The sequence below is a fragment of the Astatotilapia calliptera genome, chromosome 18 (assembly GCF_900246225.1).
Source record: "Astatotilapia calliptera chromosome 18, fAstCal1.2, whole genome shotgun sequence".
In the NCBI taxonomy this organism is placed as follows: Eukaryota; Metazoa; Chordata; class Actinopteri; order Cichliformes; family Cichlidae; genus Astatotilapia; species Astatotilapia calliptera.
Genome location: NC_039319.1, coordinates 11919368 through 11943349, shown reverse-complemented (window position 1 = coordinate 11943349; position 23982 = coordinate 11919368). Strand labels below are relative to the sequence as shown.

At 39.4% G+C, this 23982-nt stretch overlaps 2 protein-coding genes across 3 annotated transcripts; one reads left to right on the top strand and one right to left on the bottom strand.

Annotated features, from left to right (window-relative positions):
• eps15l1b (epidermal growth factor receptor pathway substrate 15-like 1b) lies at positions 1-19950 on the top strand. Of its 2 annotated transcripts, XM_026149003.1 has the most exons (23): positions 1-240; positions 684-725; positions 876-965; positions 1066-1113; positions 1231-1326; positions 1504-1569; positions 1684-1809; positions 1907-1966; positions 2048-2332; positions 3522-3679; positions 6089-6254; positions 7563-7648; positions 9094-9166; positions 9415-9576; positions 11627-11824; positions 12688-12852; positions 13120-13231; positions 13379-13518; positions 13778-13838; positions 15228-15313; positions 15590-15656; positions 17082-17206; positions 18400-19950. In XM_026149003.1, the coding sequence occupies exons 1-23, from the start codon at positions 214-216 to the stop codon at positions 18544-18546; spliced, it is 2586 nt and encodes an 861-aa protein (XP_026004788.1). In that variant the 5' UTR covers positions 1-213; the 3' UTR covers positions 18547-19950. The 2 variants fall into 2 exon arrangements, with proteins under 2 accessions (XP_026004788.1, XP_026004787.1); XM_026149002.1 differs by lacking the exon at positions 17082-17206 and having other exon boundaries at positions 2-240; positions 18400-18469.
• Positions 19951-21032: 1082 nt separating this feature from the next.
• On the bottom strand, positions 21033-23476 carry klf2b (Kruppel like factor 2b). Its single transcript, XM_026149005.1, has 3 exons — positions 23133-23476; positions 22013-22925; positions 21033-21882 (listed from the first exon to the last, which is right to left on the bottom strand). The coding sequence occupies exons 1-3, from the start codon at positions 23202-23204 to the stop codon at positions 21707-21709; spliced, it is 1161 nt and encodes a 386-aa protein (XP_026004790.1). The 5' UTR covers positions 23205-23476; the 3' UTR covers positions 21033-21706.
• Between the last annotated feature and the right edge of the window lie 506 nt (positions 23477-23982).

The window sequence follows — 23982 nt, the reverse complement described above, 5'->3', positions numbered from 1 at the left end:
TAAAGTTGGACACCTGCTGACCACACATGCAAACCATCCCAGGCATGAAAACCTCATTTCATTTTAATAGGATTCAAATTTGCGCAGTTGCTCTGCAGCTCTGACAAGGGCGCGGTGTCCACACCCACCGGAACCGCGGTCCCCGCCGGTCCCCAGGCGCTCGCGCCCGCTCCCTTTAAGGACTCTGTGCGCACTCCCGAGACACCAGGAGATATGGCGGCGTTCATGACTCTGAGTCAGGTAACAACTCCAAACAGCTCAAGAAAAGTAATAAAATTTATTAGAAAGCGTTAACATCTGACAGCGACAGCGGTTATGTGATCTGACTGCTTTAGGTCTTCATAAGATAGGATGAATATAAACTACTGTGAACGCTTTATTAAGCTTTCGCTGTCAACTAAGTTGACAGGGTTAGCTAGGTTAGGATAGCAAAGTTAGTGTACGCTTTAAAGGATAAGGAAAGCGACTGCTGGCGAAGACAGTAATGAAGCTAGTGTAGAGTGTGGTGTTGTTGAAAACAAAACACGACTAAGTGGCAACTAAAAAAAAAAAGATGGCCTTTACTTTATGAACTAACTATGTTGGAAGTTTGTTGCCATTGAAATTAGCCATTCGTTTTCTAGCAACTTAATTTAGTATATTTGATGCTTAATACACATTCATTTGTAATTTGTTTCCTTTAGTTATCAAGTGGAAACCCAGTTTATGAAAACTACTACAGACTGGTAAGGTCTACGTTGTTTGCTGTTGCTCCCCACCTCACTTCAGATCATTTACTGTGCATTCATCTCTGTATGATCTTTTATGTAACCCCATTCTTAAAGACACTTCTATCCTCTGTATCCTCCTGGTAATTTCCTCATGATTCTTTATAGCTCGACCCAGGAAACACAGGCAAAATATCAGCTGGCGATGCAGCTCAGTTTCTTAAGAAGTCTGGCCTGTCAGACAGCACACTGGGAAAGGTGGGTAACAGTGTCACCTACATGTACACACAACACACAGTCATGTATTTGACCTAACTAAAATCTTGTACCTTTGCATTTATTTATGTACGTATTTTAGATTTGGGATTTGGCAGATTCAGAAAGAAAAGGCTATTTGGACAAGCGGGTAACGCAGAATTTCTTTGTAAATTTGATGGTATTGTCGTGCTGATACATGCAGAAAAAACAGGATTTGTTCTGCTTTCTTCCTCTTTTTTTTTCTTTTTTTCTTTTTTTTTTTTAGGGTTTCTTCATAGCTTTGAGGCTGGTGGCATCTGCGCAGGGTGGAAATGACATAAGTCTTCACAATCTCAACCAAAACTTAGCTGCACCCAAATTTGTAAGTTATAATTACAATTAATAATGATAATTATAAATAACTCCAAAGAACTGAATTAATCAATAATGTTATGGGAATTATTTCTGTGGATCATATGAAAACGTCATTATTTAGTGTCTTAGAAAATGATAAGTTGATGCATTTCATTTCACTCTATTTCTTCTTTTTTTCTTATAGAAAGATACAAGCAGCCCATTACTAACTGTTTCAACAACAGCATCTGATTCACAGTGGGCCATTAAGGTAAAATGTTATAAGGTTTCAAGAACTGTCATGAGGATATCACAGAAAAATGGGCTTGTCACTTAAACTTGAGCTGTTGTTGTTGTTGTTGTTGTTTTTTTCTTTATTTCCCAGCCTGATGAAAAGGGAAAGTTTGAGGGAATTTTTGAGAGTCTGTTACCTGTGAATGGCCTCCTCTCTGGTGATAAAGTCAGGCCAGTTTTGATAAACTCCAAGCTACCTCTGGATGTGTTAGGAAAGGTGATGTTACATGTCAAGTACTACTATGCAGCCTTTTTTTTTTTTTTGTAATTTTAACAGTTTGTTAAAATTGAGCACTTACTCATTGTTTGTGCAGATTTGGGACCTAAGTGATGTGGACAAAGATGGACACTTGGACAAAGAAGAATTCACCGTGGTAAACTGTGATTCTGTACTGACATATTATCTGGGTTCCCTTCTTTATTTGTATTAATTGGTTATACTTTCCATTTTACAGGCTTTGCATCTTGTGTATCGCACCATGGAGAAGGAGCCGCTCCCCACTAGTTTACCCGCTTCCCTTATCCCCCCTTCTAAGAGGAAGAAGACTGGGGTTGGACTTCCAGGTGCTGTTCCTGTGCTGCCTGCTCTGTCTGGCCTTGGAACTGGTCCAGCTCTTCTCAAAGAAACTTTACGCAGCACTTCTCCTCTGGTCAACACTACTCCCCTCGGCACTGCTGCTCTTTTTGGCTCCGGTGCTGCCAACCTTTCTCCAAAACAGTCATTTAAGTCCAGTTCTCCGGTATGTTGCCTCACATTGCTTGTGTGGACAGTATTATTAGTCGAAGATGCACAAATGCCTCTTTATGGCCGTTGAGTCATGTGATTAAACCTAATATATAATATCAATGTAATGGACAGCACAGCGATGTTGCTTCAAAAAGTTTCTGGGTTTGGACCTCCTAGGGTTGGTCTTTGCGGAGGTTGCATGTTGTACCTTTACCTGCATAAGTGTTTGAGTCCTCCAGTTTCCTCCCACAGTCCAAAGAGAAACATATTGTGTCAATTGATGATTTTAAATTGGATATGTGCATACAATTGAAGCACATAATAAAGTGCTCTCTGAAGCTGATGTTGGTGGAAAGCACTTTAAATGATCATATCACATATGACCATGCATTTCAAACGAATGGTCACATGACTATTCGTTTGATGTAATGAGGGAAAATCACTACATTTGTTTATTTTATTTTTTTTCTTGGTTCTCTCTACGTGTCACAAGGGCAGATTCTTAACTCTTAAACAAGCTAGGTTGCCATGTATTAACTGTCTTTTGTTGCAAATGGGTAGACTTGTTTTGCCACATTGTTCTGAGCATTGTTCAAAGGCCAACCTCTCTCTACCAGGATACAGCTTCAGGGATTTCAGTTTTGGAGAAACAGGTTTTCTTGAAAGTAACGAGTAGCAATACTTGTACTACCTTTGTACCTTGACCACTTGATCAGTTGTTATGTTGTTCTGTCTTTTTTTTTTTTTTTTTTTTTTTTTTTTTTAAATTCATGGCCCTTTCTGCTTCTTTAAACGCTTTATTTTATATTTTGTTTTTTAATAGTTTGTTTTTTTGACAGAAATAAAATGCAAGGTATGCATTTCATCTTGCATTTTTTTGCATATATTTTTTGTATTTTTTATTAGCTTGATTAGTTACAGTTTTAATGTATTGTGTATGTTATACAGTTGTGTGAATGTTTGTGATAGGGCAGTGAGAAAGCATCCTACAAATGCAGTTCCATCTAGCTGAGGACTGTGTTTTTTTTGGGGGGGGGTTTTGTTTTTACTGATCTGTTTTAACCATTTCATTGTGCAGATTCACAAATTCCTCTTGTTGCGTGAAGTACACCTGTCTGCACCGAAGAAGAACTGTGTGTTTGTTGTATACTGAATGCTGTGTTCATCATTTCATATCACACAATGTCTTCTGTTGTCTCTAGCCGGCGGTGAACTGGGTTGTACCAGTGGCTGACAGAGAGAAATATAAAGAAATTTTCAAGAACACGGACACTGACAATGACGGCCTCGTCAACGGCGGCGATGTCATCGAGCTCTTCATGAATTGTACGCTCTCCCAGACGATGCTCGCACAGATATGGTAAGACCACAGCTCAGACATATTTAGAGATTTTGTTTGTTGGGGCTTTTCTTTTTTTTTGTATGTTGTGAATAACATGTTCCCAAAGCACTACAGTGTAAGAAAACACAAGCAAATTACATTTTCTTCATTACACTTTCACAGTGGCTTTTAAAATACAATAATTCATATATGGTTGAAGTGCAGACTTTCAGTTTTCATTCATAAGGGAATCAATAAAAGTATTACATTAATCATTATTAGGATAAAAATCCTTTACAGTTAATGACTGCCTGAAGTCTAGAACACATGGGCATTGCCATATACTGTCTCTCCTACATTGAAAACCTCCGCCAGGCCTTTACTGCAGCCACCCTTAGTTGCTGCTTGTTTGTGGCTCTCTATGCCTTAAGTTTCATCTTCAGTTACTGAAAAGCATACTCTGTTGGGTTGAGATCAGGTGACTCACGTGGCCATCAAAGAATATCCAATTTCTTGCCCTTGAGAAACTATTCGGGCTCTTTTGCAGTTTGTGTTGCGTTATTATCCATTTGCACTGGGCACTGTGTTGCTTACACATTCATAAAGGTGTTTGATTGTATGTGTACCTCCTGGAGAGTGTTCTTGATTTGGTTATATGAAAAATGATGGGTCATTTCTCATAACCATAGAAATAATTCTGTCATCATGAACTTCGGGTGTTCCTGAGCTTTCATTTGCATTTCTTCTTATTAGGAGAGAACAAGTTTGTGGATTTGACCAGTCCTAAAATTGTTGCTATCTCTCTGATAGGTTTATCTGGGTTTTTATCTTAACGTGTACATTTAAAATCCACTGTGTTGGTGTCACAAAAACTGTTTCATTGTTCAAAAAGTTATAGACTTAACTCTTTTTGTTGCCATTGTGTTAAATTGGTGAAGATGTCAACATTTTCATACATTTTTACACTTCGTCCTGTTTTGATTCGATTCAGTTTTGACTCGGTCAGAAATATTATAATTCTGATAATTCCTCTTGGATGTATACTGTTGAATGAACTCTCTAAACATTGTAAGTTAAAAATGCATCATTCCAAATTATTTGACTATTTCTGTGCAATTACGAAGGAGGTAAAAAAAACAAACAAACAAACAAACAAACAAAAACCCCCAGAACTGACACGTGTGAGACATTATCAGAGGTGTAAGCATCACAGCAGATGCCTTTGTGTCAAAGTAACTGAGGATAAAACAGAGAAAAATGTGAAGGAGATTTTCCAGGCCTGATCTTTTATAGCATATAACCCCCCTGAAAATATGCTGCAGTAGATCAAAAACTAAAGAAAACCACGAATCAACATGTGGACATTACCTGTACAAAGACTGATGCTGCTGAAGCAGAACAGAGCAAAGTTACAGCGGTTTTATCGCTGTCGGAGGTTATTTTGGGGAGAGAAAAAATCAGAAGCTGACAACAATGTATACAACAGACTGGTGCATAATAGGCAAGTGAGTAATGCAGAAAATATTTTTTTAATGGGAAACTGGTCTTGAAGTATAGAAGTATATTGGGCAGAGAGTGACGAAGCCTGCAGTTCAGAATCTGTCAGATGTCGGCTTTCAGCACCCGACATGTCCATGTACGAGCTGTCGGGTTAACGACGCTTTGTTTACATCTTTTTGCAAAATCCGTTTACCTGCTCTTTAATCATTTGCTGTTTTAGCTGTTTGGCAATTGTTGAAATGTTTTTGTGAGCTTTTAGCGGAGGTTCTGGCTTTTATGGCAAAATACATTTATATTTAAAAATTAATTTTAAATGAATCAATACCAGATTATTCAAATTAAAGTCGATTTGAATGGGAAGTCGATTTTTTTTCCTCTTTTTTTTTAAAAATGCAAACATAGTCAGGAGGATTCTCCCAGATAAAGCTATATAGCACCATCTTGTGGCCACTTAAAATTAGATTCAAGAAGTTTATTGTCATATACACTGCAAAACACAAATGGTTACAATGAGCAATGAAATTCTTACTTTGCAAGTTCCCTTCACACATCTAAATACACAACTAACTAAAAAATAAAATAAACCTAAGAATAGAAAATAATAAAGTAAATTGAATGCTGTGTACGCAAGAGTAGGGTGTAGTTACAATTTTAAAAGGCAGTGCAAATATTAAAATTGTTTATATTGTATGAAGTTGTATTATAGTGTATATAAATGTTCAAATCATCTGAGTTCAACCAAATGACTACATTTGGTCTAGAGAAGTGGAACAGAAGTGTTTTTTTTTTTTTTTTTTAATGATTTAAAGGATGCTCACTTAACCAGCATAAAATGGACCATTTGTCCGTGGTAACCACTCAGTGGGGATTTATATTTGTAAAAATTGCTGATATTATTGCTCAGAAGTATGTAATAGGGTGAGAAAAATGTCTCCTCTTCCTCCATAGGGGACTTGCTGACACAAAACAAACAGGCAAGCTGAACGAGGAGCAGTTTGCTCTAGCCATGCATTTGATCCAACAAAAGGTCAATAAAGGCATCGACCCTCCCTCTGCTCTCACTCCTGACATGATCCCTCCATCAGAACGATCTGCATCATCAGCTATGGGCTTTGTGAGTTCTGCCTATACCATATTCCAACCACTTCTTCATCTGTCGGTTTGCCAGTTTATTACAATTTCTTTCTTTCTTTTTCTTTTTTTTAACAAAGTGCTTATTAAAAATTGCCTTCTGTGAGACCAGAACTTGGTTTCTTTTTTTAAGGTGCACATTGTGAGTAGTTGGGCCTTTGCCACAAGGTGGCGCTCTTGTTCTATTATATTCTCTCTCTCTGTTCCAAAGAGAAGGTGAACAATAATATGGGAACATTTAAAGTGCTGCCACCTGCTGTCATCATCACTGGCTTGACATTTTTTGATCTTCAAGGAAACGCAGCATAAGAGAATACAAATTCTATTATATTAAAGAGGATATAATAGAACAAATAATTTTTAATATGAGTAGTGAAATGGGGCCACTGTTAAGTGGGCAATCAAGTAAACCAGCATGTAACCTTTTATTTAAATTTATCTGGGGGGAAAAAACATGAATTACCATTACCAAGAAGTTAGCTTTTTATTTTTCAATGAGTGTAAAAGTAAAATTTAATCTGTCTGAACTAAGTGGGTTTAAGCTTGACTGCCAAGGTGAGGAAAACAAATCAGTTACTCCAGTTGAGCTTTTCAGACCAATCATGCTTTTATTATTAATATTATCAGATTAATGTCATCATGACAGTAAATTCTAAGAAACACAATTTAATTTAAATGCACTGAAATTCTGGGCCAATAACAACTTTATAAATAGGAAGTGAACCAATAGCTGATGGTGTTGGCATCAGCTATCAGTTATATATCTGTATCAGTTATATATCATGGATAGTCTCCTATTTCAGGTGAAACACGAAGCTTAAATAGATTATGTGTTGTCTTGGTCTGCTTCAGCAATTTTGCGAATTGCCCAATATTTTTGTTTAGGCTTCTTGATATGGCATGGGTCTGTTTAACAATGAACAGTCTTCCAAAATTTACTGTTGCATTGAATTCTTTTAAATAGCCTTGTGTGCAATTTATGTATCGTCTGGCTGGCTTGCTCCTACACTAACTGTGTGAGCTGTTTGTATTTCCTTCCTCTGACTTTTGTTTCTTTAGACACAACAGCGGGGAGCACCTCTTTCCCACTGCATATCACTCACATCTTCCCTGACCTCTTTTCCCTCCTTGTACTCCTTCGCCTCTTAGAACAGATTCTTCGTCGTTCGCCTGTCCATTTCCCAGTCCTAATCAACTGTTTCTGTGCTCCCCTCCAGTCACCCTCATCATATCTTCTCTCCTACCTTTTTTCTCCTGTCTAACTCGTCTGTCTCAATGTCTCTCACCTCAGGACGGTATCGGCTACACAGGGTCGACAGAGCCGACAGGTATCAAAGAGCTGGATGACCTCAGTAAGGAAATATCTCATCTGCAGAGGTGAGCCCACTAAACCGTAACTAGCAGTAGGGACAGTTTTGTTTCGCTTCCTGTGAGGAAAAAGTAGACAAGCTTTTAGTAAGGTGATGTTCTAGATCAAAGTTTTTTTTCATACTATTGTACTGTTTGTATACAGGATGCATTGTACTCAACAGCTGTCAACATACTTCTCACTGTGTAACTATACGGATTGCTGACAAACATGAAAATGAATTGCAGTAAATGGTTACAGTTGACTACACCTTTGTCTGTTTTTGGACTGTTAAATATATTTGTATTATCACGAGACATTTTTCTAATGTAATTTGGCACCAGGGTTTAATATAATCATTACCCCAAATGGCCCAGAGTATGTTTAATTTAAAAAAACAAAACGAACAAAGACCCCACACAAACAACCTGTTAGGCAACTTGATTAACTGGCTGCTGGCCTTTTCTGGCTATTGACAGCAGTCCAGGAAGTCATGGTCATGAGTTAACATTTGATGTAAATAGTTTTTTCTTGCAGTCAGTATTTTCACCCTATGGCCAAACACTTGTGGTGTAAGAAGGAAGCAACTAAGAGAATGTGTCAAAGAATAGTGTATAAAGACTGCAGCGCATGGAAGGTGCAATCGTTCCATTAGCATTTACAATTCAAAATAGATTTGTGCATACTGTAAAATACATTTATAAGCCAATAAAAAGTATTAAAAATTCATCTCAAGTAACCTTTTTTTTTTTTTTTTTTTTTTTAACAGGGCACTTGATAACGCACCAACAGTGACATAGTCATAATGAATGTGCTGCAGAAGGACTATGAGCGAGTTTAGCCTCTTTTTGTTTAGTCTCGTTGCATTAGGGTGGCTTGACAAAACTAGAAAACCACAGTCAGAGATAACAGATATCGCATCACGTTAGCGGTTTCAGCATTCTTTGTTAAACCAGATATTTGGCTGCAGGCTCTGTGCACGTTCACGTAAAATGGGGCAGTTGATGAGTCGCTGGAGATCTGTAGTGTCCGTATAAATAAAATAAAATAAATACCAGTAAAAAGTAACACCGTAGCTGGAAATAACAGATGAAAGTAATTGTTGTGAATTGATTTCCATTTCAAGCACACAGAGTGCATCAGTTCACATTAATACATTTATTTTACTGCTCGGTGCTGATGCCCATTAGACCTCTAAAACGTTGAACTTTTTACATTTAAAACATTAAAGGTTACTAGGTGTGTTAATTTCTGTGACTTTTCCATAGCCTTGTAAAAAAGAAATCAATGTTGGCAGATCATTTTGATTGAATATTTTAATTCTGATTTCTCTTATCCATTATGTTGCCTGCAAATCTAGACAGAAAAATGAAACACTGGGTATAATTTTTGTCATTTGCCTGTCGTTTGTTGGTGAGTGATGTCCATTTTATAACCTCTCTGCCATTGTTTGGCTCGTGTTTTTCATCTGTAGAGACAAATTCATCCTGGAGCATGAGATCAGAGAAAAGGAGGAGGCCCTCAGACAAAAAAACAGTGATGTGCAGGTAAGACTGAATAAAATAAAATAATTTAGTTTGCCTGGTTAAAGTTAAGTTAGTTAATGGTATTCATGAGTAAATTCCAGTCCGTTTTATTCTACAATTTAAAAAGTTGTCAGAAATACTTCAAATCCAGCACAAATTGCATAATTTTGAGGGGAACTGAAGGCTTAATAACTCAGAAAAGATCATGCCTAATAGCTATACTTTCTGCAAACACATGTGCCTCTGTGCGGGTTTTCCTTGACCCTCAGGGCTTGCAGAATAATTTGGAAAGGGAGAGCAGCAGCTTGCAAGACCTGGAGTCCCAGAAGCAGGATGCCCAGGTACGCCTGGAGGAAATGGACCAACAGCGCTCCAGGCTTGAGGGAATGCTCAACGACATCAAGCAGAAGTGCCAGGATGAAACCCAGAAGGTTAGAGATGTGACACACTGAAGTGATGCGCATGTATTTCAGTTGAGAAATGTTATTGGGTTTTGTGTTTGGCTACTGGTGACAGTGGTACACATGCATTTGTGGTTTTACTGTAGTGTAATCTTTTTGGTCTAAGCTGATAATGGTTTGGTGTCAGTGCGATCTCGGATATCAGGCCAGGGGCCCGTTCTTCGTACCTCGCTAAGTAGGTTAGCTGGATTTGATTGTTGACGATTTCACGTGATCCTGGATCGTTCGGTTCCCCGAAGCTCATCCGGGACTTGCTGTCATAGCAACAGAGCCGTAAGCGTAAACCTGCTCGGGAGCAGGCTTACTTTATGTAAACAGGATTAGATTGCGGCCACTCAGGTATGTCCGCTTCATTTATACGAAAGCAACAGCGATATTCCACCACTGTTTCACCATAAATAAATAACATCAATGTAACTAAAGATAATGCAGCACTTGATCCATTTATTGATTTCACACAGATACATACAGGTCATTCCCTAAAAAAGGGAAATGTACTATTAACATTCTATTACATGTATGTGATTATTACAGATGTAATTCATATTTCAGAGTAGTAATTGTAAATTACTTCGTGTAATCAAGATGAGAGACCACGGCTATAAAAGCGAAGGTGGATTTGGGAAGTCTGTTGCAGCCATGTCCTGTCCGTATACGCGAGCCACCCATTGCGGAAGGTGCAAGATTGATAAGGAGAGTTTTCAGAATTCAGCGTATATTGTGGGACAGACAGGATCCTTTAGCTCAGCGCGACAGTGTGCTCATTGAGAGATATCGATTTTCCCGTGAGGGTATTATTTACTTAACCAACTTGTTGACGAGGGGGTGCAGGACCACCACCTGTCTTTTTTTGCTCTGCCCTTTTCTTGGTTGCTGTTATGAACAAACAAACAGATTATTTCAGGGTCTCTTTCCAAGAGACGAAAAGCAATATAAGTGATAAATATTACCATTCTGTAGAATATTCTTATATTTCACTTTTACTTGTTCCCATGTTCTAGTGGGTCCTGTCGTCGCTCTAATGTGAAAGGGGATATAATATAACATAATATAATGTAATATAATATTGGATAATATAGTGTCATATGATAAATCTACCCTACCGCCTACTGGTGTTGGCCAGAGGGGCCGATGGCGCGATATGGCAGCCTGGCTTCTGTCAGTCTGCCCCAGGGCAGCTGTGGCTACAACCGTAGCTGCCTCCACCAGTGTGTGAATGTGAGAGTGACTGAATAGTGGCATTGTAAAGCGCTTTGGGTGCCTTGAAAAGCGCTATATCAATCCACTCCATTATTATTGTTATTATTAAATTACTTACGAGTTTAATTTGTCAGCAACTTTCTGCCAGCCCTCGCTCCTTGCTTTTGCAGCCTTTGCAGTGTTCCCTTGCGTTCTGATTAAACTCTGAAACTCCTGAAATCCCTCACTCAAGAGTTCTTGCTCTGCTGCCGAAAAATACCGAGCCGAGCGCGCTCCTTCGACATTTTCGCCGACCAATCAGAGTGTTGCCGATCAATGTTTCTATCGATGCGTAGCCCCTTTTACGACACCCAGTGATGTCACATTACTGCGTCCAGCTGTACTAATCGTCAACAGCAGTTGTGTTCGGAGAACCGGATTAGCGAGCTCACGGTTAGCGCGATGATTTGGTCTTGGATGTGTCATTTGATCTTGGATGTAGTGAGCGACGTACGAAGAACGGGCCCCAGATGTCAAAACATTGGTCATCTGAGGTTAAGATTTGTTTACATGAAAGTGGTGAGAGTTAGTATTTTTAAACACATTCACCACATGTACAATAAGGTCTTTGTTTAGAAAGTCAGTGTAACTGCTTTAGAGGCAGCTGTGCATATTTGGCTTTTAGTTTGTTGGTGCAAGATGGATGTGGAAAAAAAAATATGTAAGAAGTGAAGCACTAATTGCATTTAAAAAATTTATAATTGAAATCTACAATTTCTAAATGAACAGCAAGCAGGATGTTGATCCTGCAGATATAAACTCCTTTCTTTTTGTTTGGAAGATTTCATCCCTGCATAGCCAGATCCGCTCACAGGAGACTGACCTCCGCAGTCAGGAAGATGAACTGAGTCGCACCAAAACGGACCTGAATAGAGTCCAAGAGGAGGAGGCACAGCTAGAGCAGAGATTGCTCTCCGGTCGGACTCAGCTGGACAGCATCATTAAGTCACTCAAAACCACCCAGGATGAGATCAGTCAGGTCAGTTCAGAGGGAAAGGCAACAGGTTACTTTAGGATGTTGTGCCACTTCAGACCACCAAGCTCCATAGTAGCATTGTTGGGATTAAAGATCAGGTTGGAAAGTGGGATAAAGGTCTAGATATCCAGTAGTACTAATAATAACACTTATACTAATTTATGCTTATCTACTAGTGAAGTTTCAACTAGTACGTGAAGTTAAATTCAAGTTTGAATTTAACTTGTTTTTATTTTCTTTTGTTTTTTTTAAATAATCATTTTGAAGCAGACGTTTACTCTCTTACCGGTACTCCTACCTTTAAAGGTACAAAACACCTAAACTGCTTACAGGCAGTTCAGTTTAGTGACTTTAATGTCTGGTGCATTCATCAGATTTGAGCACCATGTTTGTTTCTGTTAGCTGAAATAAATCCAGATTACAATCCTGCCTAAAAACGACAGCCAGCATTTCTACCCAAAAATTTGTTAGCCCCAGTTGATACAGATTTGTTATGCTCCCTTTAAGTTGTGGAATTATTGTATTATTTTTTTGTATTTTTCTTTTGAAGTCTGTTTATTTCAGTTGGTGTCTGGAAACCGTTTTCTTATTTCAGTTTAGTTTTTAATATTTAAAAATGTTTCCTTTTACTTTTGATTTTCTTTAGTTTCATTTTCAGTTTTGGCTTTTTCTTTTGTCATGATACGGGGAACGTTTGTCAGGGCCAGAGGAGGTCACAGTATTTATATTGTCATAGTGGAAATTATTGGTTCATAGACAGTGAATGATTTAACCTACCTACCTTTGGACATAAGTGGATAGATATCAGTGTGGTTCTTTAGAAGCATGTTGGTATACTGTAGATTGACATTCTTTGTGCTTTTTAGGCTCGTGGTAAGTTGTCACTGATTCAAGAGAGCCAGAAAGAGTTGACCAAGACCATTGAGCAGTACAACAATGCTTTGAAAGAAATCAATGCAGGAAACTTGAGCAACCTGCCGGACCTAAATGAAGGCTTTGCTGAAAGGGAGGATGGAAGCTTCAGAAGTACGGTGAGGAGACCACAACTACCTATGAAGGATGATTCATTCACAATACAATTTTAGTCTAAATCCAAGAAACTCATTTTTTCTGTTCTCTAATAATCTGGATTCAGATTTTGTTTCCTTTGTCGTTTTGCTCTGGAGATGCTAGAGAAGTGCAAATGTACCCAGACTTGTAACGTGGAAGTTAATTTCTGGATATTTTCCGGGTACATTGGTAAAGGGCTTTACTGATAAGATTGTTGATGATTTGTTATTTTCTGGATGGTTAATCAGGAGGGCTCTTTAAAGTCAAGGATAGCCATGTTCAACAACAACAGTGCTGCCAAGGAGACTCGAGCAGACCCCTTCAAGATGGAGGATCCCTTCAAATCTGACCTCTTCAAAGGTGTGAATACTTCCTCAAGTCTCCTTATTTACTCCTTTTTCTGTAACGACTGTGGCTCTGTCAGCTGCTGCTTGCATTCAGTTTGTATCCCTTCTAATGAGCTTTTCTTGTTAGAGGATGTAAATGATGGTGGTGTCCTTTTTCTAGATCCATTTGGAAGTGATCCTTTCAAAGAAAGCGACCCTTTCAAAGGCACCTCATCCGAAGACTTTTTTAAGACAACTGACAGGCCAGACTTGTTTGGATCTGGAGACCCCTTTAGCAGAAAACCTGTACCTCCAGTCAAGGTATTGACTCCCCCCCCCCCCCCCCCCCCCCTCCCCAAGTGATACTACTTTGGAGTGTTAATATGGCTCTTTTAGATGCAGTGCGATTATTAGTTCCAAGAAGATTTTCTTTTTTTTTGTGCTTGTTGCAGATAAATGGAAAAGCAAACCAGAAAGAGATTTGTGGCGTGGTCATAGTGTGTACATTTTAAATGTGTTTGACTGAATTAAATCTCACTCTGTTTGTTTTTGTTTTTTCCCCTTCTTTTGCATTTGTCAGCCAAGTCCTTTTGGCAGCAGTGACTCCTTCAGATCAAACAGCCCAAAAACAAAGGACTCAGGTACAGAAGCAACATGGGAAGTCAAAGCACACTGAAAGAGACTTCAAATCTTAAATTATTAAAACCCAGAATAATTTGTTTGCACATAGCCCCAGAGTTCTTCAGTTTAACATTTTTTCAATTTCACTTTTATTAAAATAGCAACCAGCTCATACCAGCAGTCATCTCAAGAACTGTAACAATCTGATGATCCCCTTTAATTAAGTACTTTGAGAGGCAAAAAAAAACATCTTTTAACTTTAACAGGAAGAGGCCTCATGTAGCTAGTTTGTCGTACATAAGTTGGACAGGTCATATTTAAATATGTTACTCATCCTTCTCCATTCGCTGTTATTGAGACGATGATGTATGATCGTGTTTTCATGCACGAATCCATGCCGATTTCCACGTATAGTCATCCCTGTACTAATAAGAGCAGATTTTCCAAGCCTTTTACTGAAAATATGACTCTAAAAACAGACATCTAAACATGAGAACTCTCTTTAGTTGTGAAACCCATCTTAAAAGAGTCTTTTTGCCCATTCTGGGTGACGTGTTAGATTTAGATTTTATTTTGGGGGGAGCACCAGGGGCAAACAATTTTTACTCACTGTGGCTTCAATTTTTCCTGTGGTTTTGGGCTATTTTTAGTCGAGTACCTACACATTTAACTACTGACCAACTAAAAATACCCCCCACCCCCTGGAAAAACAGGAGGCTAACCGGAGCCAAGCATAACAGAAACTCTGTGACTGCTGGTCCTTCTCTACTAGAATACACTGCCACTCCTTTAACCAGTTCCCTTCTGCCTCTGTCCTGTCTTTATACTTGCTGCTGTTGAACTGCTGTGCCTCTTTTGGTGCGGAAGTTGTTTTAAGTTGGTGGCTGCTGCTGGTTGATGCTCTGCCGTGCTACACGTGTTTAAGATGAACACAGAGTCGACTGTAGACCTGAGCTGAGTTACTGTGCGCAAAAGAAAAACACCGATCCTGCACATGAACGGGCCTTTTGTGGTCGAACACTCACAACAAACATATTCTCTTACGATGTTTTGTTTTTTCACGGTGAAAAAATGCAGGTTTTTTTTTTTCTTCATTAAGTGGCATACTGCTGAGCTTCAAAACAAGCCAGGCATGGTTATAGTTAACAGGACGCCAAATGACGCCCGATGCATGCGTCAGGTTAAACAAAACCTCTGCTTTACAGTTTTTTTTGTAAAATGTCATGGAAAATTAAACGGTCATGCCACATTGCCTCTTCTGAAAATAGAAAACAGGCCCTTTCAGAATAAGCAAGATGCAGAGAGGATTTTGAATGTGTGGTTTGGGGCTGAACTTCATTATAGTTTCTGGCTCTTTCCATAAATGTATTCAAATGTTCCAAATGCATTTCAATGTACTCTTGTCACAGATTTGTTTGGGAAAGCAGACCCCTTTGGAAGCAACTCTTTTGGAAGCAAGGGGGGTGGATTTGCTGACTTTAGTCAGATGTCAAAGGTAAGCTCTGGAGACTTGAAGTTATGAATCAGTTGCACCATAAAGCATAGTTTTCCACTAAAGCTGAAGAAAGCCGTGCTGTTAATTTAACTTTCATCGTGACTGAGGTCTTGTTTTTTTTTGTTTTTTTTTTTCCTTCCAATTTATCACATTTCTGAAAAGGGTCTACCTTGTATAAGTCCAGAGGCTTTACATCTTAGCTGACATTTCTGTTGGGGTCATCGTTTTGTATACAGCTAATGGTTTTTCTTTTCTTTTTGTCTTGTGTCTGAGAAGAAGTCGGACAATCCTGTACTCCCAATCCCAAAGAAAAGTGTGCCTAAGAGGCCTGCACCTCCCTATGGTAAGCATAGAGTTTATTCATATGTATATCTATATAAAATACCATAAAACGTGTTTTTGATGAACTTGACTGCGCATGTGCAGGCATGGTGTTCATAACTAGGAAATAGAAATGGGTCAGATCTGCTAAACAGATCACACTTTTTTTTTTTTTTTAATATGCCAGTGATGATGGTACATTCTCTTTACTCATATGTAACTCAAAATAAAAGCATAAGAACTTTTGGGGGTTTTCACGGCGAGTAACCGTCCTGTGAAATAAGGATTTGATGCTTAATGGTGGTGGAAAAAGAAAAAAAAAAAAAGAAAAAAAGAAAAAAAACAACTTCCCTACTGAGGTGCTAGGGTGCTGAGAACATAATTTCTTCTTTTGATTTGGTAAACAGGAAAGCTGCTGGCAGAGATACGAGTCCTTTAAATGATAATGCTGTTATTAAGACTCTGCCGCAGTGATGTGTTAAGATATTCTTGTGTACAGGATGAGGAGCCTTGAGAACAACTTTCTCATCCTTTTTTTTTTTTTAGTGGTTTTGTTCGTGTTGTTTTTTTTATGCACATGTGAATTCACACATTACCTAGAAGCCATGCCCAGTACATGCCCTTCCGCTGTGACCTTGCACTTATTCTTGTAGCAGAAGCATCAGCCTGGGAAAGTTAGTGTTCCCCTTTACCGCACAGAAAAGGGTAGAGATGAGTAGAGACGTGCTTCAAGGGTGATGGGGAAGTGAGAAGTCCACTCTCACAAACCGTGGGCACTGTTGACTTTCTGTATTACAAGGACAGTTGCTCAACAGTTAGAACTTTTAATATATTTTTTTATTTGATTGGATTTATTCTTTTGCAGCTGTGTTGCAGCAGCATTTGTAAACAACTCTAATAATACTTGTTTTTCTTTTTGTTTTGTTTTTTCTTAATCAATTCTTTTTAATTTGACAAATCAAAGAATTAGTTTTTCGGAAAATTGAGCCCTTGAATTTGCAGGAGCAGCCTGTGCTGCATTGGTGCACAAAGTCCGTGAGATAAACAACATTCTCACTTATTAATAGTACCATCATTATAAGAAATGTGTGCTTACTGTACACAAGGGTGTGTCCATCTTTTACAATTGCAAGTTCCAAAAAAGCAACCGTGTGCATGTTTAAGCTTCACTGCATCAGTGAGCTGTACTGAAAAAGGTGTTAACCACATTTTTTGAATCAATGTGGCTTTCCCCTGGGTAACTACTCTGCTTGCATGAAGCTGTTGGCTTCCTGTGAATATTTAGTGGCAAAGTATTATGCGTTAGCCTTTAAAGTGTGAGTTCAATTTCCCAAGGGGGGTATCGGTGAGAAATATCTCTAATGAAGATGCTAACAGCAGCATTTTCTGTCATGTTGGGTTTTTTTATATATATTATCTTATTTAAATGTCCTTCCTTCTCTGATAGGTTTGAGTCCATCAGAGCTGCTCCAGAGCGTTGGCTCCACAGCAGACGGTGCAGACTCTTTCTTTACGACACAGTCGAGTAAAACATCCAAAGATTATCCTATGGGTTTTGCAAATTTTGCATCTGTAAGTGTAGTGTACTTGCTGTAGAGTATATTTGCCTGCACAAGCTGCTGATCTCATCTCGATCTTTAGATTGCTGTGTTCAAGCCACAGAGGTGTCAGCTCTGTGTCATTGGGCCTCATTCTGTTAACGCCCCAAAAGCAGTGTGTTCAGAAGGCACTCAAAGAACTTTTGTGTTTACTGGCTGTTAACTAACAACTGACAGAACATGTGAGAGCTTTTCAACTGCTTGGTTTAGAAGGAAAGTAAATGATTGCATGACTGAGTTGGACAGTCCCTCTGCTAGTCTCTGTCGAGTTATAGATTGGCTCTGTGCACCTGGTAAAGGGGCTTGCATGCTTGCTGTCATCTTTGCCTTTTCCTTTGAGAGGAAGCGAGGATTTATAAACTCATAGTTGGCGAGTTCATGAACTTGCCTGGTCAGGTATCACTTGAGGAGCATTTTTCAAGTCTCGAAGTGCAAGCTAAAGGCTTATTCGCTGTCAAAGCATGATATGCCTCAAAGCAGAGAACAACAGAGTAAATCTCCCTCTTTATGTCCCACCTTCCGCTTATTTGCCATCTTGTATAGCCTAACGGCTGACTGTGCTCTCATGTGGAGAGGTGATGCATGGCAGCTTTTTGTCTGGTTTGTATCACTTGACATGATATGTATTTATTTTATCCCTCATCCCAGCATGACTGTTGTGAAAGGGATTTGTGGTTTTTATATCGAGCTCTGTGTTGTAATTTTTGTTTTTCTGCCAGGATCTGAACATGTTAAGGTAAGACTGTATAAAGGTGTGCTTTTCGATTCTTTGCATGTGAAAAACCTGTCGGCAATGCATAATCTAAGTAAAGTGATTCTCGAGCATAATTATTTTCCTGCATTCCTGCATCCAAACACAGAATTTGGGAAATGTGACCATTGATTTGTTGTAGTGGAGCAGCACCTTCTTTGCTGTCTTGTGTGACGTAAAAGTGAAATCTAATTGTCTTTAATTTGCATTCAATTTTTGATCAGTATTTTTCTATGTATCAGATCATTTAGCTAAATAATGCAGTTTTTTGAGAATCAGCCCAACTAGAAACGCTTGATTTTTATTTATTTATTTTTAATTTTTTGCATATTTCTTCCTGTGTTGTCTGTTGTGTCTTATACGACTACATTCCTGCTTTTTATTGCGCACATCTAATGTTTGTGTCTCTGCTCCAGTTTGGAAGTGAGAGCGAGCAGCTGGAGTGGGCCAAGCGTGAGAGCGAGCATGAGGAACGGGAGAGGTTGAGGAGGCTGCAGCTCCAGGAGCAGAAGGACCTGGAGCTGGCCATCGCTCTCAGCAAGACCACCATGCCGAACACCTGAGCAGGCGTGCTCCAGCACAACTTTCTGTCCCCTTCACTTTTCCTTACAGCCCGCCATCTACAGGCTCGTGACAACAGTACCATCATTGGCCCGACATGACTAGCACCCCCTGTTACCAACTTGTGCAAGAGCCCAGTGTTTCTGCAGCTATGACTGTACTTGTGTTCAAATGACTCCACATTTAGCTACTAGTTAAGGTTCATTGCTCCCAAACTATGTGGAAACTATAATCAGGGACAATATGGAGGCACTTGATTTAAGCCTTGCTTCATCCTCCAAGAACATGGATTTAACGCAAGCCAAACCGGCAGGGTACTCGACTACTACAACCTATATCTAACTCCATATCTGGTTATGGCTAATCAGCCTTACCTTATCCAAATTTGTGGGGGCTTTTTTGAAGGTAAAATAACATTTTAAAAATATTTTTGTTTTATTTAGAAACGAAAGCAGCTAATTTGTCATGTATGAAGTGAGATGCATCCTAAAACTGTTTTTATATCGCTCAGAAAATACACAATGAAAGTCGAAACATTTGCTCTGCTGACATTCAATTGACTTTTTTCAAATTTATTTTGTTTTGTTTTTATTTTGTTTTATTTCATTTTTTAGGAAACCTCTTCTTTTAGTGTATATAGTTATACGGTTTTATTTTGAGCTCAACCAAATAAAAGACAGGGGGAAAAAACTCCATTCCTGTCTTAAACAAGTTATGAGATCATCAGTAGCATGATTTAATTCTCATTTTAAATGCTACTGGTGTTTCTGGGCATTTATGCTTTCATAGCTAATATTTATATAAGTAAAGTGCATGAATTAAAAGAGTACTGGAATATATTGGAAATCCTAAAGATGCTAATGATACTCATTACGGTCTTCCTTTCCTGTGAACCCAGCTCTGTCCACTTGGAGCGCTCTTCCTCTGCGAACAGCTTGTTTGTCAGATAGATCATCATTGGTTGCATTGTTGTAACACCCAAATAGCTCCCTGCAACTAATGCCTCTATTAAATGGAGGAAGTGTAAACCTCTCTTGTTTATACTGGTGCTGTTACACCTTTTTACTACTTCTGCTATTCAGCCAAATCGACCTTTTGGATATTTATTATTTTTCATATGGATTTGTGTTATCACTGTCTAGTAATCTAGTGGGAGGACTTTTCTGCAAATGGCCTGAATTATTGCATCCTTGTAATCATACAAAACACTAATCAGGTTTATGTGGCACATAATGTATGCACTGTTATGTGGACATGCACAGAGTGACGGCGCCTTATTTTTCAACACGTTAACACTGTAATGTGTTATTGCTGCACATTATGTATATAATTTTGAGGTAAAGGTTTGAGTTGCTCAAAACTGTAAGGACTTTTAATTGAATAAAAGTTATTTTTAACACCAAGCACAGAGAGAGGTAGGTCTGATTTCTTAAATATTTCCACAACAGCATAAAAAGAAGTGAGTCAGGTGTAATTGCAAAATTAATGTTTCAGTGGTAAACAGAGAATGAATATACAGCAAGTGGCCTTGAGAAACCGGTGCTGAGCATTGCATAGACTTGTTATCTTGTTATGAAGGGGGGGGTAGTTTAATTGTTCTTGTGATGCTTCTTTCTAAATCTAGTTCTTGAAGTAAAACTAGAGTGACTCGAACATTGATTGTTTTTATGTCTTAGAAGTCTGGTTTGATATTGGAACACAAAAAAGTGAAATGAGAACGACATATTTGCATGTACTGGGTAGATATTTTTGGCCCAGTGTGTGCTTCCTCTTTTTTCGTTTTAAAATATGATAAATTTCAGTGTGTTGATAAACGCATTTGAACTCTCTTTGCATTTGCGTTTTATTGCTGCAGGTGAATTTACTATACAAAGTAACTGAGTTACACTGATTCAATTAAAACTGTTTTATTAAGTTTTTTAAAAGACTACGCTTTTTAGAAAATGCCATCTGGCTTTTATATATGCACTCAATGCACTCTTTGATGCGGGCAAAACGACTGCTCACTGACACTATGCAGCCATAATGTGCACGGACTTGGATACTTTGAAACTGTAGTGCAGAGTGACTGTGTGTAATTGTAGTATTAAGGCTCTTTGATGTCCTACTATAATTTCTACCCATCAGAAAGGGAGTCTAAGGGCTCCCTGATGAGGGTTTGCTGTGCCCCTCTGTCCAGACGGCTCCTGGCTCTCTCTGTAATTATGGAAATGGAGTGTTTGTATTTATAGGCTAAGCCCACAAGCGGCTGCCCTTCTCTGTCTTGCAGCTGCAAAACATCACAGTGGAAATCAAGTGCTCGTGTTTTAAAATTCGATGTACAATTTAGAAGAACTGATGTGACAGTCCGCAGGTCTACTGCACCTTTTTACAAGCAGTTATGAGTTATGTTGAGTGGCTGGATGTATCCAATAAAAAAGAAATGTGTGAACAAGTGTAAGGAATGAGTAAGCACGCAAGCGAAGTAAAGACTTCTCAAGCCAAACAATTCAGTTCCATTTTTTTTAATATTTACAATAAATACATGATTTACAGTATAAAATCCAGGTACTTTTTTTTTTTTAATATAAATTTAAGTAAAAAATAAAGCACAGGACATCAAGCCCTGATAGTGTACAGAGGGGCTGGAACCAAGAGTTTCACACTGAGATGGACAAAAAGCATTTAAAAAAAACAAAAAACAGTATAGGCCATTCAGACATTGAGGCAGTTTAAATAAAACATTGTCTTTTGTCTTTGCACATATTAGGCAACTGTATGTGCATTGCATTCCTATCAGCGAGAACATGTACTGCTTTTTTGGCCATGTCTTCTTTCACAAAGAGGTTTTTTTTTTTTTTTTTTTTTTTATACAGTAGCACAACACAGAAAGGCACTTTTGTGTCAAACACAGCATTCCAGTTCTGTCAAAGGAGAGTAGTATATACAGGGCCAGCCCCTTCTTGGTCTGCCTGCTCTAAAGCAAACAAAGCTTTTCTAAAGCTTAAACAACCAAAGTAGTACCAGCTACGTTATTAAACAATAACACTAAACATTTTTTGAATTCAATATCATAATATGCGTCTTTGGTCATGTGAGGAATATTTTAAATAAAAAATACAGTTGAAATCGTAATAATAATAACCCCTCCCCCAATCGCCCCGAGTCCTTATGTGGGTTACTTCACATGTGTCTCTTCATATGAAGGGCCAGGTGGTCAGACCTTGAAAAGGCGCGCTCACACAGGTGGCACTGGAAGGGTCTGTGTCCGGTGTGTTTGCGGAAATGACGGGTAAGCTCGTCGGAGCGGGCGAATTTCCATCCACAGCCTTCCCAGCTGCAGTGGTACGGCTTCTCACCTGCGTGAACAAAATTTGAAAAAAAGTTTATTAGGCTGTGCTGAAACGGCATTTTGTTTTAATCAATGCGCTGCTTTGTGCGTAACTGCGCACTTAAAAAAGATCATAGCATACTTCAGCTCAAACTTACCGGTGTGAGTGCGGAGATGTGCCTTCAGGTGCGAGCTCTTTGTGTAGGTTTTTCCGCAGCCTGCAAACGTGCAGGTATGCGTGGCTGTGCGCTTCCGTGGCCACGTGCGCCTGCCTCTTTTGGGTTTGGACTCCAGCAGTTCGAGGGGAGATGAGGGTGGAGTAAGCATCACCCTCTGTGCGCCCGGCTGCAGGCTGAGAGCTTCATCATACATGCCAAAACCAGCATGTGGAGCGTGGTAGGCCATCTGCATCTGTGGAGCCTGAGGGTGGTGCTGGAAAGCCACAGTTGTGTGATATTTCTGCTGAAAGTTCATGGGCTGGCATAACTGTCCCTGACAGTCCGAAACTCCCTGGTCATTGGGACTCAGCGGCGGGGTCATGTTGCTGGCCGCTCGGGGAGAGATGGCCACTCTTGGCTGCTCAAAGGACATCATGCACGAAACGTTGCCTTCTTGCTTGATTTTGCTGCAGCTCTGGGGCACCATGCCCATTACGGGACCATAACTGTCCATTGGTGGCTCTACTTTGATGTTCTCCGGGCGGGGGAAATGCGCCGTGCTGGCATAAAATCTTCCCTGAATGCTGGGGTTGCGCGTAATGCCATAGCTGTCTGTTCCTTCGGAGCGGAGTTGTTCTGTCATGAGGCTGGCGCCGTACGGGGGCGGTGGGGAGCGATGGTCGTCTGCTGGGAACGATGGCATAGAGTTTCCAGTCGTGTACATGTTGGGGTCGGCGGTGCCCAGATAGTCCATCGCGCTGTCTGAGCCAGTTGTATTGGCGAGAATAAAATCCAGATCCAAATAGTTACTCAGATCCTCGTCTTCCTTTTTGTTTTGATTGTCCAGGTTTTGTACCATTTCAAGCATGGACCAGCTCGAAGAGACCAGTTTGTCCATCTCTCCCTTCCATCTCTGTAGGAATGAGGAGAAAAAAGCAGATGAGAAACAAGCGACTGCAAAGTTTTTTTTAGAACCAAAATATATATTTTTTCGAAGCAAATAAATTATTCTTACATGATATTTATATTATTACAAGCAGAATCAAAATCACGGATATTTAAAAAAACAAACACACACAAAACACATACACACAATTGCGTGACATTGTTTCAAACTTACATTTTCCCAGGGTTTTTCTCTTTGGTTTGAGAAAGTCGAAAATGACGGTAGCATCACTCCGGATAAGGCCATCGTTGGGTAAAGTAATATAAGTTTCTCTTGTCAAAATCGTGCTGTGTTGAGCGGCAGCCGCGCAGGGGTCTGTGCGCCTATTTCACTGTCGCTTCTCCACAGTTTCACATCAAATACATGAACAAGTTTAAAAGTGGTAGGAGGTCCTCCGAACCTTATAACCCTATTCCGAGCGCGCCTGGCCAATTGTGAGAGCTCAGGAAACAACGTAAAGTTTGGTAAATTTAGCGCTTTATAAAGCAGCTCGTGCAGACTCACAGCTCACTTGTGTGTGACAGGCAGAGCGGCTCGCACCAAGCCTCTTTGAAAAGGGCGGGCCCTAGCTCGGCCCCTCCCACATTGTGACGCAAGATATTTGAAGTTTGTTTTTTTAAATGATAAACACACTGTATAGCAACCATATATACTTACGTAATAATCTAAAAAGAACAAGTACAGTGACAGAAACTGCTGGAGGCAAAGCCGCACCAGCAACTTAAAAATAAAGGCTGTCAGTACTCGAGTTAATCACCAGGACACAAAGGAGATGTGGCTTTTCTGATGAACAGTAATAAAAATATCATTAGATTGGGATTAGCGGGTTCAGCTCTGGAAAGAAACTGAAAGATTTGCCACGAAATAAAAAATATATGTATATATGTGGCATACATTATTAATTATTATATATTTATTATTTTCTGATCTCGATGCCTCTCTAAGCCTCTTTTTCTTTCACACTTCCTCACGCACTGGTCCAAGAGCCTCCATTAAAGGGGTTTCTATTTAAATAAACACGTTT

Bases quoted from the DNA above. Each gene is read 5' to 3' on its own strand.
- eps15l1b (XM_026149003.1), top strand. From the start codon at position 214: ATGGCGGCGTTCATGACTCTGAGTCAG. The intron at 726-875 runs GTAAGGTCTACG...GATTCTTTATAG, and splicing joins ATGAAAACTACTACAGACTG to CTCGACCCAGGAAACACAGG. The intron at 13,519-13,777 runs GTATTGACTCCC...TGCATTTGTCAG, and splicing joins AACCTGTACCTCCAGTCAAG to CCAAGTCCTTTTGGCAGCAG.
- klf2b (XM_026149005.1), bottom strand. From the start codon at position 23,204: ATGGCCTTATCCGGAGTGATGCTACCGTCATTTTCGACTTTCTCAAAC. The intron at 22,926-23,132 runs GTAAGTTTGAAA...TCATTCCTACAG, and splicing joins GAGAAAAACCCTGGGAAAAT to AGATGGAAGGGAGAGATGGA. The intron at 21,883-22,012 runs GTAAGTTTGAGC...TTGTTCACGCAG, and splicing joins ACATCTCCGCACTCACACCG to GTGAGAAGCCGTACCACTGC.